This window comes from Gobio gobio (genome assembly GCF_949357685.1).
Source record: "Gobio gobio genome assembly, chromosome: 1".
Classification (NCBI taxonomy): domain Eukaryota; kingdom Metazoa; phylum Chordata; class Actinopteri; order Cypriniformes; family Gobionidae; genus Gobio; species Gobio gobio.
The window spans coordinates 81348085-81367385 of NC_137097.1; the positions used below are offsets into that span (position 1 = coordinate 81348085).

At 40.5% G+C, this 19301-nt stretch overlaps 1 protein-coding gene across 1 annotated transcript; it reads left to right on the forward strand.

Moving 5' to 3' along the window:
- Window positions 1–6835: 6835 nt before the first annotated feature.
- Window positions 6836–15245, forward strand: LOC307129169 (uncharacterized protein). Its single transcript, XM_079821375.1, has 2 exons — window positions 6836–7085; window positions 13685–15245. Exons 1-2 carry the CDS (start codon window positions 7052–7054, stop codon window positions 15160–15162), a joined length of 1512 nt encoding a protein of 503 aa, XP_079677501.1. The 5' UTR covers window positions 6836–7051; the 3' UTR covers window positions 15163–15245.
- Window positions 15246–19301: the final 4056 nt, after the last annotated feature.

Genomic DNA, 19301 nt, shown 5'->3' on the forward strand with positions numbered 1-19301 from the left:
TGCAAGAACTTATGTATGTGCGAACACGTGAAATTGGTATCACATGTAATTGGCATGTTATGGGATTTAACTATGGCAATTAAGTGAGAGGAGATGGAAAGCTATGATGTCTACACATTTTCCTGAAACATTTACACAGTCAATTCTTTCTTGTATGAAGAAAATGGAAAAAAAGGAAATGTATTACAAAATGGTATGTCTTTTTTTATTTTGTCAATCAAGCCTTTTTTCCCAATTTCAAGTCACTTCCAGATTCACATTACAGCTCATACACATCCACACATTCACTGTTACATCCACCAAATGCAATGCAAAATGCAATGTTTTGCAATGTATTCTCTTAATGCAGTTTCTAGATGAATATGGCTGAAAGGTCATTACTATTAGTCTAAATAGCAACAACAACAAAAAGTACATAGATCATCATCATCTCACATCTATCTGAGCATTTCACGGTGGTTAATGAATTTGAAGACACACATATAGGTTTACATACAGGTGCACATATATATGTGCATATATGTACCTATATAGATATATGTATGCACGTATATATGTACATAGGTACACATATGTGCATATATGTACATATAATATAGGAAAACGGCCAATTTTATATATGTCACATATATTAAAAACCTCTATTAAAACATATATGTTTATATAGGTTATTTCCATGTGGGAATATTGTAATTCATTACTTTTAACTAATGTTTACTCTATGAAGTACCAGTTCAGTTTTGCAAACCAGTTCAGTTCAGTTTCAGTTTGGCTTGAATAATTCCAAAGGTTCCGTCTTTCATGACGTCATAACAGTATCAATTTTAAAAGGACGAATATACTCTTTTATTATTCTAACTGATAAACACCACAATGTAATTATCACTCATAATAGTGTAGAGTCTGGACTAAATCACGATGAGTCAATTCTGCTGCTTCAGAAAGCTTTTAGCCTTGTGACATTTGCATATAAATGAATGTCCTAACTCCTGGCGCCAAGAAGTCTACGGTGAATGCCTCCGTTGTCACTTTTGTAGTTGAACGACGCAAAGCAGTAACACCGTTAGGGTCCTGTGGGTAGTTCAAAGAGATTTCAATCTCTCTCCATATCTCTAAGCATCATAGTGTATTTACCACCCTTTGGAGTAAACTGTACCAATTCTGACACCATCATAAAGGCAAATGGAGTCGTCAAATAGACAAAGAAAGTTTTCTCCTGCCTAAAGTTCACACATATGATTGGTCATTTCAGAAAAGAGGGGCGTAATGTGCCTTAAAGGACAATGACACAAGCGCATCTTTGCTCAGTCAACTTGCTCAGTCGATTCACAACTTTTGATGAGACGACCATCCTTTCCCCCTTTTCCGGCAAGACTTCGCTTTCAAGTTAACTCTTCACATTTCCCACAGATCGGAGACACAATCTCTGGAAAAGAACGCTTCACCTCAAAGAACGCTCTGAGAAGCCTCATGTTTGTGAAATTATCATTCCTTGATCTTTCTTTCTTTCTTTCTTTCTTTCTTTCTTTCTCTTTTTCATTCTCTACTTTTCGTTATTCTGTATATCTATTCTTGTTCAGTCATATGTACTCGTAGTATCATCTATTAAAACCATTGTATCCACGTTTGATTGTCATTGTTGCCGCAAACCACACTTCAATGTTCAGATTTTGCTACAAGCTTTCATATAGTATCGTTGAGTACTTTAATATTCTAATAGTTAAGAAAGTTATTCTTCGCGGCCAGAAGGATAATCTTCCTGAAGATTTGATAGAAAGAATAACACTTTGTGAGATTTTATAAGAAGATCGTCGGACGAACGGATCAGTCAATTTGAAATTAATTCTTTAAAGGTTATTCTGTACTGTAGCATATATATTCGTAGTTAATTGCAATCCATCATAACCTATATAATATATATATATATATATATATAGGTTAGGTATTTCCCTTTTGAGTAATTTAGAGATTCATAAATAATTTGATCATAACACTTAACGATTAATTGTGAATAATCAAATATAAATACATATAATTCCATATTGAGCTAATTTAATTTATTAACATATGTAGCGAGTTGTTACAATAGTGTAAATGATACTTGATATTGCATTGTTTATTGTAAATTCCTTTGATTTGGCCAAGCAGGACCCATATGCGTTTCTCCATGAGGAACCCATATAGAGAAGACCTAAGTGGGTCCTACCTTGGGCCCATGTTGGCAGCCTATATGGGACTGATTGTGTTAGCCCTTGTTTGACCCATATGGTTTGGCCAAGTGGCCCCATATGTGCTTCCCATAAGGAACCCATATAGAGAAGACCTAAGTGGGTCCTACCTTGGGCCCATGTTGGCAGCCTATATGGGACTGATTGTGTTAGCCCTTGTTTGACCCATATGGTTTGGCCAAGTGGGCCCCATATGTGCTTCCCATAAGGAACCCATATAGAGAAGACCTAAGTGGGTCCTACCTTGGGCCCATGTTGGCAGCCTATATGGGATTGATTGTGTTAGCCCTTGTTTGACCCATATGGTTTGGCCAAGAAGCCAAGATATGGTTTTTTTAAGAAGGGGGACCGGAGGGTGTGTTCCAACTATAGGGGGATCACACTTCTCAGCCTCCCCGGGAAAGTCTATGCCAGGGTACTGGAGAGGAGAATCCGGCCGATAGTGGAACCTCGGATTCAGGAGGAACAGTGTGGTTTTCGTCCTGGTCGCGGAACACTGGACCAGCTCTATACCCTCTACAGGGTGCTGGAGGGTTCATGGGAGTTTGCCCAACCAGTCCACATTTGTTTTGTGGATTTGGAGAAGGCATTCGACTGTGTCCCTCGCGGCATCCTGTGGAGGGTGCTGGGGGAGTATGGGGTCCGGGGTCCTTTGCTGAGGGCTGTCCGGTCCCTGTATGACCGAAGCAGGAGTTTGGTCCGCATTGCCGGCAGTAAGTCAGACTTGTTCCCGGTGCATGTTGGACTCCGGCAGGGCTGCCCTTTGTCGCCGGTTCTGTTCATAATTTTTATGGACAGAATTTCTAGGCGCAGCCAAGGGCCGGAGGGTGTCAGGTTTGGGGACCACACGGTTTCGTCTCTGCTCTTTGCGGATGACGTTGTCGTGTTGGCCCCTTCTAACCAGGACCTTCAGCATGCATTGGGACGGTTTGCAGCCGAGTGTGAAGCGGCTGGGATGGGGATCAGCACCTCCAAATCCGAGGCCATGGTCCTCAGTCGGAAAAGGGTGGCTTGCCCACTCCAGGTTGGTGGAGAGTTCCTGCCCCAAGTGGAGGAGTTTAAGTATCTAGGGGTCTTGTTCACGAGTGAGGGGAGGATGGAACGGGAGATTGACAGACGGATCGGTGCAGCTTCTGCAGTAATGCGGTCGATGTACCGGTCTGTCGTGGTGAAGAAAGAGCTAAGCCGTAAGGCGAAGCTCTCGATTTACCGGTCAATCTACGTTCCTACTCTCACCTATGGTCATGAGCTTTGGGTCATGACCGAAAGGACAAGATCCCGGATACAGGCGGCTGAAATGAGCTTTCTCCGCAGGGTGGCTGGGCGCTCCCTTAGAGATAGGGTGAGGAGCTCAGTCACTCGGGAGGAACTCGGAGTAGAGCCGCTGCTCCTCCACATCGAGAGGGGACAGCTGAGGTGGCTCGGGCATCTGTTCCGGATGCCTCCTGAACGCCTTCCCGGGAAGGTGTTTCGGGCATGTCCAACCGGGAGGAGGCCCCGGGGAAGACCGAGGACACGCTGGAGGGACTATGTCTCCCGGCTGGCCTTGGAACGCCTCGGTGTCCCCCCGGAAGAGCTAGAGGAAGTGTCTAGGGAGAGGGAAGTCTGGGCATCTCGGCTTAGACTGCTGCCCCCGCGACCCGGCCCCGGATAAGCGGAAGAAGATGGATGGATGGATGGTTTGGCCAAGCAGGCCCCATATGCGTTTCTCCATGAGGAACCCATATTGAGAAGACCTAAGTGGGTCCTACCTTGGGCCCATGTTGGCAGCCTATATGGGACTGATTGTGTTAGCCCTTGTTTGACCCATATGGTTTGGCCAAGTGGGCCCCATGTGTGTTTCCCCATAAGGAACCCATATAGAGATTACCTAAGTGGGTCCTACCTTGGGCCCATGTTGGCAGCCTATATGGGACTGATTGTGTTAGCCCTTGTTTGACCAATATGGTTTGGCCAAGTGGGCCCCATATGTGCTTCCCATAAGGAACCCATATAGAGAAGACCTAAGTGGGTCCTACCTTGGGCCCATGTTGGCAGCCTATATGGGACTGATTGTGTTAGCCCTTGTTTGACCCATATGGTTTGGCCAAGTGGGCCCCATATGTGCTTCCCATAAGGAACCCATATAGAGAAGACCTAAGTGGGTCCTACCTTGGGCCCATGTTGGCAGCCTATATGGGATTGATTGTGTTAGCCCTTGTTTGACCCATATGGTATGGCCAAGCAGGCCCCATATGCGTTTCTCCATGAGGAACCCATATAGAGAAGACCTAAGTGGGTCCTACCTTGGGCCCATGTTGGCAGCCTATATGGGACTGATTGTGTTAGCCCTTGTTTGACCCATATGGTTTGGCCAAGTGGGCCCCATGTGTGTTTCCCCATAAGGAACCCATATAGAGATTACCTAAGTGGGTCCTACCTTGGGCCCATGTTGGCAGCCTATATGGGACTGATTGTGTTAGCCCTTGTTTGACCAATATGGTTTGGCCAAGTGGGCCCCATATGTGCTTCCCATAAGGAACCCATATAGAGAAGACCTAAGTGGGTCCTACCTTGGGCCCATGTTGGCAGCCTATATGGGACTGATTGTGTTAGCCCTTGTTTGACCCATATGGTTTGGCCAAGTGGGCCCCATATGTGCTTCCCATAAGGAACCCATATAGAGAAGACCTAAGTGAGTCCTACCTTGGGCCCATGTTGGCAGCCTATATGGGATTGATTGTGTTAGCCCTTGTTTGACCCATATGGTTTGGCCAAGTGGGCCCCATATGTGCTTCCCATAAGGAACCCATATAGAGAAGACCTAAGTGGGTCCTACCTTGGGCCCATGTTGGCAGCCTATATGGGACTGATTGTGTTAGCCCTTGTTTGACCCATATGGTTTGGCCAAGTGGGCCCCATGTGTGTTTCCCCATAAGGAACCCATATAGAGATTACCTAAGTGGGTCCTACCTTGGGCCCATGTTGGCAGCCTATATGGGACTGATTGTGTTAGCCCTTGTTTGACCCATATGGTTTGGCCAAGTGGGCCCCATATGTGCTTCCCATAAGGAACCCATATAGAGAAGACCTAAGTGGGTCCTACCTTGGGCCCATGTTGGCAGCCTATATGGGATTGATTGTGTTAGCCCTTGTTTGACCCATATGGTTTGGCCAAGTGGGCCCCATATGTGCTTCCCATAAGGAACCCATATAGAGAAGACCTAAGTGGGTCCTACCTTGGGCCCATGTTGGCAGCCTATATGGGACTGATTGTGTTAGCCCTTGTTTGACCCATATGGTTTGGCCAAGTGGGCCCCATGTGTGTTTCCCCATAAGGAACCCATATAGAGATTACCTAAGTGGGTCCTACCTTGGGCCCATGTTGGCAGCCTATATGGGACTGATTGTGTTAGCCCTTGTTTGACCCATATGGTTTGGCCAAGTGGGCCCCATATGTGCTTCCCATAAGGAACCCATATAGAGATTACCTAAGTGGGTCCTACCTTGGGCCCATGTTGGCAGCCTATATGGGACTGATTGTGTTAGCCCTTGTTTGACCCATATGGTTTGGCCAAGTGGGCCCCATATGTGCTTCCCATAAGGAACCCATATAGAGAAGACCTAAGTGGGTCCTACCTTGGGCCCATGTTGGCAGCCTATATGGGATTGATTGTGTTAGCCCTGGTTTGACCCATGTGGTTTGGCCAAGTGGGCCCCATATGAGTTGCCCATTTTGAGCCCATGCACCCATTTCCCATTAGTGACCCAGCTAGGACCCACATAGGTAGCCCAACTTTTTTCGCCCATGTGGGACCTACTTAACTGACCCAGATGGGTCCCAGATAAGATGCCCATTTTGGAACCATGCCCACTTCGTACCCATTTAGCCCAAGCATAAACCATGTGGGGCCCACATATACATGTTGGCTGGGATGTCTTGTTGAATGAGTGTTGATAGTCTGAGGCTCATCAATATTAACAGAGCTGCTGAAAAGACTCTTTATTTCATCTCAATAGTTCCTGTTTTCACCTCATTTATTATGGTTATGATGTCTTCACATCTCCTGTAAATTCACACCTAAAGCTCATTTCATTGGAAGTTTGTGCATGTGCTTTAAACTTTGACCATGTATGGAAAACTACAGCAGAAGCAGAATGTGAGGTGGGGTAAGACATATATTTGTATGGGTCCATTGACCCTAGAGGTGATCATGCTCCTAAAGTTAGAGGGTCCAGGTGTCCAGAAGTAGGACATATGGGATTATTTTGCATGTGCTTCAAACTTTGACCATGTGTGGAAAACTACAGAAGAAACAGAATGCTGACATTGAGCTTAGAGAGGGTAGAAGAAGGGACTGAGAGTTTAGTCTGCAGACATTGATGATGGCTGTGTGACTGTTGACTCTTCTTTTGCAAAAGAATATATGTCATTTAGGAATATATGTCATTTAGGAAATCTACAAAAATGTCTCTTATTCAGAAATACTTTTTTCAGATAAAATTTGCCATGGCAAGAACAATAACAGAAGTATATAAAAACAAATTACAAAACAAAAAGGACATACATTCTTAGATGTTTCAATTAGTATAAAACAAACTAAGTAACTGATAAATTTTTTCATCAGTGCAGCTCCTCCCACATCAGTCAAATCATCAGTGAAGCTCCTCCCACTGCAGGCACATCATCAGTGAAGCTCCTCCCACATCAGTTCATCAATAAATGCTGGAATATTCCCATCAGGCTACAAGTGAAGATGAGCATCAAAGCATCAGGAAGAGCTGAAATCTGCAAAGTTTATTAAAGAGGACAGTGAGAACACGAGTGATCCAGAACCAGCAGAATGAAACACACTGAAGATCCTGAAGAACAAAGAGGTTGGTGTTTATTCTTCATTCATTCATGATAAAGTTTCTCTTATAGAAGTTACTCATAGTTACAGAGATTATTCTTCTCACAGAAACTTTGGTAACAGGGTTGATGAATGCAAACACTGTACAGTTTGTGTCAAAACTGAGAAAATGGAGAAAGGGTCTCGTGCTGTAGAAAGGGTCCAGATGATGTCACTTCCCGTGTGTCACAGTTTTAAGAAATGCTCTTTTTTTAAAGGAGGAAACTCATGTCAGAAGTCACAGGGTTGAGTGGAACATGTAGGATAGTGGTTTTCAAACTTTTTCTGTTGCGACCCATATACTAGGCCTACAACCATTTACATTCAAACAAGCCAAGCATAAGAATACCTACATACAATTGGCCATTTGACTCTATTCTCCATTAAACCACTAGATGGCACAAAAATTCAGCTTAGCACTTTTCAACAGAACTGCTTTTGATTATTAATGCATTCGCAATGCAAAGTTGATTCTGCACTAATTTGATAGCTAGACCTATATATGGGATAGGTTTCCTTGGTTTCAGTGAACTTGTTTGACCGCCGCGCCTCACAAAAATGAACCAAACTCAGCAGCACAGTTGCACAGTTTTTTCTTTCTTTTTGTTAATGTGACGGCAAAATTCAAACTCTATCTTATAATTCTGAATAAGAGACAAAACTTCTCCAATTGCCTTTTATAAAGATTTTATTCCCTTGCAAGGAAAGAGCCACAGTCAACAGACATACAAAATGTCAGCAGAGCGTGTCTGAATTAGACACAACATGGTCCTGCTTATATCCACGTTTCCCCAAACAATTTACGACTCCTCCCGTAATCACATGCTCATGCCCTGGATACCATAAATGTTCATATACAAAAAGTTGCCTGTAACCTTCCCCTAGTTAATGTTACCTTTCACCCAGATGCACTGTTTCTGTATGAATGCATGCATTGAAATGACAATGCACAATTACAATTATTGTGAAATTGAATATATGCATCGTAATGAACATTCATTGTAAACTGGAATCTCGTGGTCATGATTTAAATTTTTCCACAACATTAATCTTTTAATTATTTAAGTAAAATATATTTCACGTATTATGCCTTGTATATAGGCCTATATGCTTAATTTGTGAAACTTTTATTTTATTTTATTTTAATCATCCTAGCGACCCATTTTTTAAGTCTCGCGACCCACCTGAGGGTCGTGACACAGGGTTTGAAAACCCCTGATGTAGGACACAGTTAATGCTAGAATTATAATGTCAATTATGACGTCCCACTCTGTGCATTTGTGTTATTTTTTAAAACATAAATTGAACATTACAAATGCTAACTAGATAATAAATTTGTCAGGACAAAAGCCTAGCAGAAAGGTTTAAGTAGTTTTAACAGTTTTAAGGTTTGTGTTGTATTTTTATACCGCTGTAACATCCCCATAACCTAAAATCATTATAAACAGATTCTCACCTGAAGGTTAAAGATGTCAGGAGCAGGGGCCCGTTTCAGAAAGGAGGTTAAGTGAAAACTCTGAGTATGTTAACCCTGAAATAAGGGAAACTCTGGGTTTTCTGTTTCAGAATGGGAGGTATGTCAAACCCGAGAAATCAGGGTAAGCCAAGCCCGTTTCTGAAAGAGAGGTAACTTGTACTCAGAGTCAGTTACCAGGGTAACTTACTCTTTGAACCTAACCTGGTCAGAAGCAGGTTTTCTTTGGTAAACCCAGAGTTTCTTTTGTTCTCCTCCCCCTTTTAAAAGCACCAGCAGTGTTTAAATACTTTATTAATTCATTCAAACGCCACAAATGCTTTTCTTACTGAGTATTTTGGTCGTATTTCAAGTATAAATATAAAAAAAATTATAAATTTAATCTAAATCTAAAGTAAGCAAAGTTTACTTAAAACTAATTAAATTATCTGCCACTTGACAAAAATACAAAGAAAAGCATTCTTTGCAGGAACATTCATTGCTCATATTTTCATCATGAGGACACTGTCAAAGTGACAAAAATGGCATGTCCTTTTATACAGGATCCTGACGTTCACTTGATAATCCTCTAGAAGTAACCTAATAATTAGAATTTCCTTCAGGATTTCCAGTGGTTGGACGCATTTATGACACTCATATACCCATCATCACACTTTCTGAAAACGGATTATTGTATGGAATGGAAGGATGCTGCCAGATGGTAGTACGAGATATATGCCATAACCACCACCACAGCTGTTAAATACATTTATTTACAATTTTTATGGTCATCTTTATTTCCTACAAATACTTTATTCTTTTTCCTCTTGGATGTTAATATTCTTCCTCCATCTCCTCTTCACATGTCAGTGGTGCTGGAGTTTGGCTGGCCTGAGTAGAAGTCAAATGTTAATGTCATTACCCTGATTAATAAATGTAACAGGTGGGATCAGAGAAAATTTCATTATGTGAAAAGAGCATAGAGCCTTTTCACATCTCTGAGTTTCCGAAGCTGAAGTCGTCATAGATGGGTTAACTCTTATAGCGGTGAATGAGAGAATACATTAAATATATATTTTTGTGTCTCCATTTGCTCAAATAGCAAAAGAAAAACTCCACAATAGTGATTTCACAACTTTCAAAAAGATGGAAAAATTAAAGTAAGATTGATAACTGCAGTGAAAAGAGAGAAAGATGTTAATTTTAACTATCACTCCCATAGACGCTGTATTAGAAACACTCTCACAGCAGCGGTAACTTGATTTTTGTAATTTGATGCAAAAGTAATATAATACAAAGTATTAGTGTTATAAATGTACATACATAAAAAAAAATACAAAAAAACGTTGCAGGATTTACGATATTGATGACTATTAAAACACGTCATCACAGTCTGTAAAAAGGGTCTATGGGGGAAAAGCTGCTGCACATTGGACACTGAATGATATTTATTTAATATGTCAAATGTTTGTAAAGTCATTAAACCTACACCCATGAACATTTTATGCTTAAAGCTTTTCCTGATTGAATTATGTTTTTTTTTTTAGCTGCTGCCACATTCTTTGTTTGCCTTTTGGATACCATGAAAATTAAACTTAATTAAAATAATGAAGAATTAAACTTGTGTATTGACCCGGAATTATGCAAACGTCTTTTTGTTGGGTGCTGTTGCCATGGTGAATCGTAATTTCGGAGCTCCATTGATCGTGGCTTTTCATAGTTGGAGTGCATGAGCTTAACTCAGAGTCAGTCTACTCAGAGTTGATTGAACTACCTCAATTCAGCTGTTCTGAAACCCAAAACTCAGAGTTTCCCCTCTCAGAGTAAGTCAGGTTTAAACTCAGAGTTGGTTGAACCTCCTTTCTGAAACAGGCCCCTGGTGTTGCTTTAGGGTCTCGGCGGTGGCCTTAAACCAGCTCAATCTCAAGTGCACTTGGCAGGATGCTAATATTAATATCTAAACTACAACAAAATAAAGATATCTCTAGGAAAAATCACACTGAGACTTGATTTAAAAGTGTTCGAATCACCACAGAATGGCTTTGGTTTACTCAAAAAAGAAGTTTCAGAATAATACAAACATTAATGATCCAAAAGGCAAAAATAACAAAAAAATTTGTAAGTCTTCACCCGAAGAACGGCCCCGAAAAACCCTGTACAAAGCGGTTTATACTTGGACATATCCTAGGGCCTTAAGAGGCTATGACTGTCCTCACAATATAATAACTCCTTATAAACTATTTGCCTTGGACAACAGCAATCATAATATGTATCCAATGTTATTAAAACTTTTGCAGCAAGCACACACACATTTCTTTCATCTTGATTTGCAGGGACAAAACAACAACTCTTATCACAGCCGAAAAGTCAGCTTGAATTCCCCTTTATTCATGATTGGAAATGTGCAAGCAGTAATACTTATTAAAGCTAGATAAGAAAATAAGCAATTAAAATCACATCTTAAAGGGTTAGTTCACCCAAAAAGGTAAATTGTGTCATCATTTACTCACCTTGAAGTTGTTCCAAACCTGTATGAGTTTATTTGTTCTGCTGAACACAAAAGAAGATATTTTTAAGAATGTTTGATGTAGAATACTATGAAAGAATACTATGGTAGGTAGTCAATGGTTGCTCTATCTGCTTATTTACAAACATTGAATGTAAGTAAATGATGACACAATTTTCATTTTTGGGTGAACCATCCCTTTAAAATATAAACTTTGTTGCAAAGCAAGTTTGAATTATACTATATTTCTCTTGCAAGTTGAACAATTCAAATGGAGTTTCCAACATAACATTTCTAACATCATGCATTAATTTCTTGTTTGAACTTATCCATTTGTCTGATGACTGGAATGATCTGTTTTCCCCTCCGGATCAGTCCTCCACTTGTAGGGTAATTCTTGCTTCTTTTCTCTTTCTTCTCTGCTTTCCGGAGGTGCCTGGTGAACTAAAAGATTGTCCATAAACATTTCAGTTTTATCTGTCTTCTTTTTACACATAAATCATTTAGGATAGATCTTGTTTCCGGGAAATCATCAGAGGAATGGCCAACATGTAAATTTGAGGATTAGTATCTTGGAAAAACAACTAGTATAATAATATGTATTGTCGTCATTACAAAGACAAAATAAATTAGTTTAGACTTCAGAAAAATAATTGTTAATGCTCACAAAGGAGGAGAAGGATGTACATCCTTGTTTATCAAATCATGGCAGAGACCGAAATATTTCAAAAACGTTGGAAAGAACCTAATGTGAGATGTTGGGGTAACAGCTTAGGACCCAGGACCAGTAGTGAAAAATTAAGACCAGGAGTCAGGAGTCAGATTAATTAAAGAAAATTTTACTGAAGAATAGTTTGCAGTTTCATCAGCAGAAGCCAGCCCAAGAGGAGTTCGTAGGCCGCACTCCCTCCAACAGTCTCCCCGCCTCCGTCCAACGTACATACAATTTTCTGAACAGTTATACTGTTTTCAAGGTCTAGACACGTCATTACTGCCATGTGGAATGATTCTGATTGGTTCTAACAACATGCAACGTAAGCAACTTTCCACACGTAGACAGATAGGAGCATATATCACTAAAAATGCGTAGACTTGATGTCGCCCAGGCCCAGATTAGTCCCTAGTGACCTCGGAGGTCATAGAAAAGACGCCTCCAAGTCTAGAATCGTCTGCCGAAAGGACCATCTCCAATACTGGATCTGCACAAATCATACAACGCACACACACAATACTCCAGAGAATACCAGTTTCCTCAAGGTTGGGAATATCTTAACTAACTATCAACAAAGCACTTCTCCAAAACATGCTGATACTACATTGAGTACAGAAGTGAATTTATTCTATTCTATTTAGTAAGAAAAGTATATCAAAGAGGTACATTTCTCTGAGTCCCCAAAGAGTCCCATAGCTGTAACATAGGTGACCCCAGGGGTCACTCTAGTAAGACATACAGTTAACACATGCTGAGCTCCCTTCACTCCCTGGAGTGTCAAACACCAAGGACATTCGCCTGTCAGCACGTCTTGACACAGACTCAGAGCAGCACCTGAATAATCTGGATTCAAAAGCACAGAGCAACTAAAACACTACAATATCCAAAATCACTCCTTGAATATAGAGAACTGAGTTATCAAATGTAGGAAATGGTTATAACGTGATTATCATTAATTCTTATTTTAATATTGAACATAAAATCATTCTTGAAGGATATGTGTCTGATGAAGAGACAAGTGATGTTTGGCTTGACCCTTGACCCTTCAGAGAGATTTATAAAGACCCAAGAACAACTGCCAAGACACTAGTGAACTATTTAGCCAAGTTTGGGATTGAAAATGGTCAAGAAGACGGTCACTAGAGCCGTCTCTGATCTTTAAAATATTACTATCTAATAATTACCATATTGACACGGCATCCTCAATAAACCTGTCTTCGGTGTGATGACTCCAATCTTTCGACTTTTCCTATCTAATAATTGCCTCATCGTCACGACATTCTCAATAAACCCGTCTCCGGCATAATGACTCCGTTCTTTCAAATATTCCGATCAAATATTCTTGGTTTGGGTCAACGTTTTGTCTTCCAGCATGATAACCTCACTTTTCAAACTACCTCCAAACAAGCAAAGTGAGTCCTTAACTGGCCTCCACAAAGCCCAGACTTGAATCCAATAGAAATTCTGTGGGGCAAACTGAAGTCCATGTCAAGAGACCAACAAATCTGGAGGAGCTTGAGAGAATTGCTAAGGAGGAATGGGCTACGACTCAGGAGACATGCCTGGAACTTGTTGAGAACTGCAACAAATGAATAAAGGCTGTTATCAAGCAAAAGGGAAACACTATTGACTATTAGCATCAGAGGGCTAATAATTATACCCTGTAGACTATTTTATTTTTCGGTATGACTTTATTTAAATTTGTATTACAAAACCTCCAGGTTTCCTAAATAAAGTATTATGTTTAGAAATGCTGTGTTGAAAGAAATCTTTGCTCCTTTTAACAGCACTATATGAAACATAATGAAACCTTTCATAGGGGGCTAATAATTTTGTCTTTCACTGTATGTCCTTTCACAAAAATTTGAATTTTGATGTACTAAAAGTTTAATTAAATTATTTATCTCATTTCAGACATGATGGAAGACAGCGAGGAGAGTGAAGTGGAGGAGGAACATCATGCCAAACCTGGAGAAAAACCTTTGAAATGCTCAAAGACTAAAAAGACATTTATAAAGAAAACAAAAGCCAAGAACTCTATAACCTGCACTCAGTGTGGAAAGAGTTTCTCAACTAAACAACATCTTGATGTCCACATGAGAGTTCACACTGGAGAGAAGCCATTTGAATGTGATCAGTGTGGAAAGAGTTTCTCAGGGAAAGGTGGTCTAGAGCGGCACATGAGAATCCACACTGGAGAGAAGCCGTACTCATGTGATCAGTGTGGAAAGAGATTCTCAAGGAAATGTGGTCTTGAGCTTCACATGAGAGTTCATACTGGAGAGAAGCCGTTTGAATGTGATCAGTGTGGAAAGAGTTTCTCAGGGAAAGCTGGTCTAGAGCGGCACATGAGAATCCACACTGGAGAGAAGCCGTACTCATGTGATCAGTGTGGAAAGAGATTCTCAAGGAAATGTGGTCTTGAGCTTCACATGAGAGTTCATACTGGAGAGAAGCCATACGCATGCGATCAGTGTGGAAAGAGTTTCAGACAAAAGCCAAGTCTTCAGATTCACATGAGAGTTCACACTGGAGAGAAGCCGTACTCGTGTGATGAGTGCGGGAAAAGTTTCAAAGAATTATCAGTCCTTAAAAGACACATGAGGATCCACACTGGAGTCAAACTGTACGCATGCGATCAATGTTGGAAGAGTTTCACGCGATCATCACAACTTAAAGAACACTTGAGGATTCACACCGGAGAGAAGCCGTACTCATGTGATCAGTGTGGAAAGAGATTCACACAGTCAGGACACCTTAAAGAACACATGAGGATCCACACTGGAGGGAAACCATTCAAGTGTGACCAGTGTGGAAAGAGTTTCTTACGATCATCAGATCTTAAAGGACACATGAAAATCCACTCTGGAGATAAGCCGTTCTCATGTGGTCAGTGTGGGAAGAGTTTCTTACGATCATCAATCCTTAAAGGACACATGAAAATCCACTCTGGAGAGAAGCCGTACGCATGTGATCAGTGTGGGAAGAGTTTCTCAAAATCAGCAGATCTTAAACCTCACATGAGGATCCACACTGGAGAGAAGCCATTCAAGTGCGATCAGTGTGGGAAAACGTTTCATTATAAATCAAACCTGAAGACACACCTGGCAGTTCATACGAAGGAGAAGCCACATTCATGTTCTGTGTGTGGAAAGAGTTTCTCACTGCTGCAATATTTACATATGCATGAGAAAACACACACTGGTGTGAGAGAGTACATGTGCTTTGAGTGTGAGAAGACTTTTACTACAGCAAACTGTTTAAAACTGCACCAGAGGATTCACACTGGAGAAAAACCTTACAAGTGTTCACACTGTGATCAGAGATTCAGTCAGTCAGGAAGTCTGAAAACACATGAGAGGATCCACAGCAGAGAGAAGCCACATGTGTGATCTGGGGCGTTTCCTGCTAGAAAGCAAGGGTGGCAGTGCCTCCTCAAAACAAAAAAACTGGATGACAAAATAATCCATATTACAAAAATGAAACAAAGCAAATATTAATAAAATTGACTAATAAAAGAGTAAAAGTTGCTGTTTTTCAGAAAATAATACTGTCCAGCAGCGACACCCACATGTAAAGTTACAGAAGGAGACGCGCCTCCCCTCTCTGCATTGACTTAAAACAGATTCCCTAATGCGTGAAGTCCCGTAAGAGGAGGAAATGCCTCCATCGCTTATGATTGGATATGATCGGTTATGATTGGATGTGATTGTTTTGTTCACAAATAATATACCGAATGGTTGGGTAAGAAACCTCTTCAACATATAATCAGTGATAATAATTTTTATATAATCATTTTTATATTCTATAAGTGATTCAAATATACTTTTAGTCATATGTTTGCATATTTTTATTCAACTTTTTCTGGTATTTGGGTATTTTGAGTCCCTCAACATGTCACTCATATATCTGTTCCTAGTTGACCTTAAGGTTACAGGGGTCTAACCATCCTTGACTTCACCTGGTTTACAGAATTGCACCTCTTTCATGTGTATTCCTCTAGGGCTGGGGTCTCCAATCTCGGTCCTGGAGGGCCACTGTCCGGCAGAGTTTAGCTCCAACCCCAAATAAACACACCTGAACAGCTAATGCCTTGTAAGACACTGTTTAGCTGGGTCAGGTGTGTTTATTTGAACAGCTGATGCCTTGTAAGACACTGTTTAGCTGGGTCAGGTGTGTTTATTTGAACAGGTAATGCCTTGTAAGACACTGTTTAGCTTGGTCTGGTGTGTTTATTTGAACAGCTAATGCCTTGTAAGACACTGTTTAGCTGGGTCAGGTGTGTTTATTTGGGGTTGGAGCTAAACTCTGTAGGACAGTGGCCATCCAGGACCGAGATTGGAGACCCCTGCTCTAGGGAATAAAGTGAATATTATTTGTACTCCTTCCCTAGGTCACCACCGGTCTAAATCTTGGAATTGTGCGACGACTGTTTTGACTAATGGTGACATGCTCTCCTATCTATTCATGTGTGGGAAATTGCTTAGACTATATGTGTTCTTTGCCAATCAGAAGTAGTCCACCTGTTGGCAATGATGTAATCAAATGTTGTGTAAGGTCGAGTCTGGCCTCCTCGAGAGACTCTGTCGCTGGCTCTACCGATGAAACTGCAAACTATTCTTTAGTAAATTCTCTCCATTTGATTGAACATCTTGACTCCTGGTCTTCTTTCAAACATATCTGGTCCCTGGGTCCTGAACTGTTCTCCCCAACAATATATTGTTTAAATTGGTACTGCCTTTAGTTATTATTTTGGAATAAATGTAAAAATATGAACTTGATGAAATGCATACTTGGTTTTAATGAATAGAACATTACATAGTGTAAAAATACAGAATAGAACTGTATTTGGTCTCTTTTTATGTAATGTTTATTAAGTGTAATGGACATAAATTAACATTTGATGTATATAAAAATTGTGAGGACTTTGCCTCCTCATTTTAAAACACCACCGCACACCACTGGTGCGATCAGTGCGGAAAGAGTTTCGCGATTGAAAGTCACCAGAAGAAACACATGAGGATCCATGCACAGTCTGAAATCACGATAAGTAGTTGATCTTCATGTGCTAAGCAGTTACTCAGGGAAAGACCACACAGACCACAGGGTGAGCAGCGCCCCCTGCTGGCTTCACTAACACCTCTTCCAGCGGCAGTCCAGTTTTCCCTAGTCTTAGCCCATGGACCGTTGGCTGAAGGTCTGATGCATGTGGTGCACAACAGGCACCATTCTTCAGATGAGAAGCTAACCTAGGTCCTGACTCTCTGTGGTCATAAAAATCCCATGGCACTCCTCATAAAGAGCAGGACTGTTTGTCCTGGCCAGATCCCCTTGAAAGGTGGATTCTGAAATCCACTACCGCTTCAATATAATTGTATATATCCTACTTAAATGTATAATCAAAGCCTTAATCAATATTCATCCTCCTATATAATTATGATTTTAATGATTCTTTCCAGTTATGAGTTTGCTTGTATCAATAGGACCCATGATTGTTTCTTCCTTTCTAATTTTTAAAGTTTGTATTTGGTCCTCTGAGGGTCTGTCCTGGTTGTGTGTGGTGTTTCGCAAAAACACTTGATTTCAACATGTTGTCGTGTGTTTGGATTTTAGAGGCATCACACACCTCCAACTCGACAGGAATGCAGTAACAGTGATTGCTCATTTAGCCCGGCTTCCAGAGATGAAATATGGATTTGTCTTTCATTTTATTTTATTTCATTTTTATTTTCCTTTTACTGAAACCCTAAAGAATTGTATGAATACAACTGTACTATTGTCTGTACCTCTTACTGAGAGAGAAGCACCTAGTATCAGCATGTTTTGGGTAAGTGTTTTGTTGATATGTAGTTAAGACTCTCCAACCTTGGGAGAGCTGTGATCTAGGGAGCTTTGTGTGTGTGCGTTGCATGATCTGTGCAGGCCTAATATTGAAGATGGACGTTTTCTGCACATGACACCAGACCTGAAGACGCCTTTCTAGGACCTCCTGGGTCATTGTGATCTAAATCTAGTCATGGGGCGACAACTAGTCTACCCATTTTAGTGATATGCTCTGCTATCTATCCTTGTGTGGAAATTTACTGTGACTGTGCATTTTCTCTGCCAATCAGAATCATTCCACATGGCAGTAATGACGTGGCTAGACCTTGAAAACAGTATAACTGTTCAGAAATTGTATGTACGTTAGGTGGAGGCAGGGAGACTGTTAGAGGGAGTGCGGCCTACGAACTCCTTGAGAGACTTGAAGCTGGCTTCTGCTGATGAAACTGCAAACTATTGTTCAGTAAATTTTTCTTAAATTAATCTAACTCCTGACTCTTGGTCTTCATTTTTCACTACTGGTCCTGGGTCCTAAGCTGTTACCCCAACACCCTCAATTGGCCTTCATCAATCCTGGCCTTCTAATAATCCCCGTCCACTAAACCGGCTCTATCTCTCGCTCTTCTCACCTATGGCTAGTGACGCACAGGTGCTGTATCACTGTGGCTGGTGTCATCAGTGGTGGGTGAGGACAGACCTCGGGTGTACAGTAGAACATAGTAAAGCACTATATAAACGCTTCATTCATTCATTCATTCATTCATGGTGCCGTATCACTGTAACGCATTACACATACGTATTACATATTACCTCTTTTAAATAATGTGGCTTTTTTCTCCATATAAAGTCATAAAGTATCTTATCTAACTCCTTAATCACCTTAGGAGGCACATCTAATGATACAGATCTAGATATACCATCCGTCTTTGACAATAATACACTCCCAATTATTGATATATCCCTCATTAACCAAAAATTATAATTTTTTCTCAATAATTGGTTCAAAGTTTAACTGACTGTTAAATGTTTTTCATATGTACAAATTATTACACCTAGATATGTTAATTTATGTTTAACGTGTTTTCTATTTCTGAGGAGCCGTCTTTAAGGGGAAACAATAAAGATTTATCACAATTCATTTTAAGGCCTGACACAGCAGTGAATGTCTCAATATATCTACTTATTTTGGGTATCAAATTTGTTTCTCAGTGTCATCAGCAAACTTGATAAGTTTAAATTCTACACCTAAAGCTGAGATACCATTATACGGATGTATTTATACATGCATTGCCAAAATCTGGGTGAACAATACAAATAAAAAAGGAGAGAGAGGGCACCCTTGCCTAATGCCACGATGAATATCAAACCTTTGTGAAGTATCATAAGCAAGTTTGACAGAACTATTACATCCATTGTACAATGTTTTAACTGCTTTCAAAAATACATCTCCAAAACCTAACAATTTGATAACTTTGAAAATAATATCATGGCTCACCGTATCAAATGCTTTATAGAAATCAATAAATGAAATGAAACTATCATCATCAATAAATCATATCTAAGACTAGTCTAATATTATTTAGACGGCCTTGCATAAAACCAGACTGTTATAAATCTTATATTTTGTCTAAACCTTGTTTCATTCTTCTAGGAAAAATCATTGCAAACAACTTACTGTCATTATTGAGCAAACTAATAGGCCTCCAGT

Bases quoted from the DNA above. Each gene is read 5' to 3' on its own strand.
- LOC307129169 (XM_079821375.1), top strand. From the start codon at position 7,052: ATGAAACACACTGAAGATCCTGAAGAACAAAGAG. The intron at 7,086-13,684 runs GTTGGTGTTTAT...ATCTCATTTCAG, and splicing joins AGATCCTGAAGAACAAAGAG to ACATGATGGAAGACAGCGAG.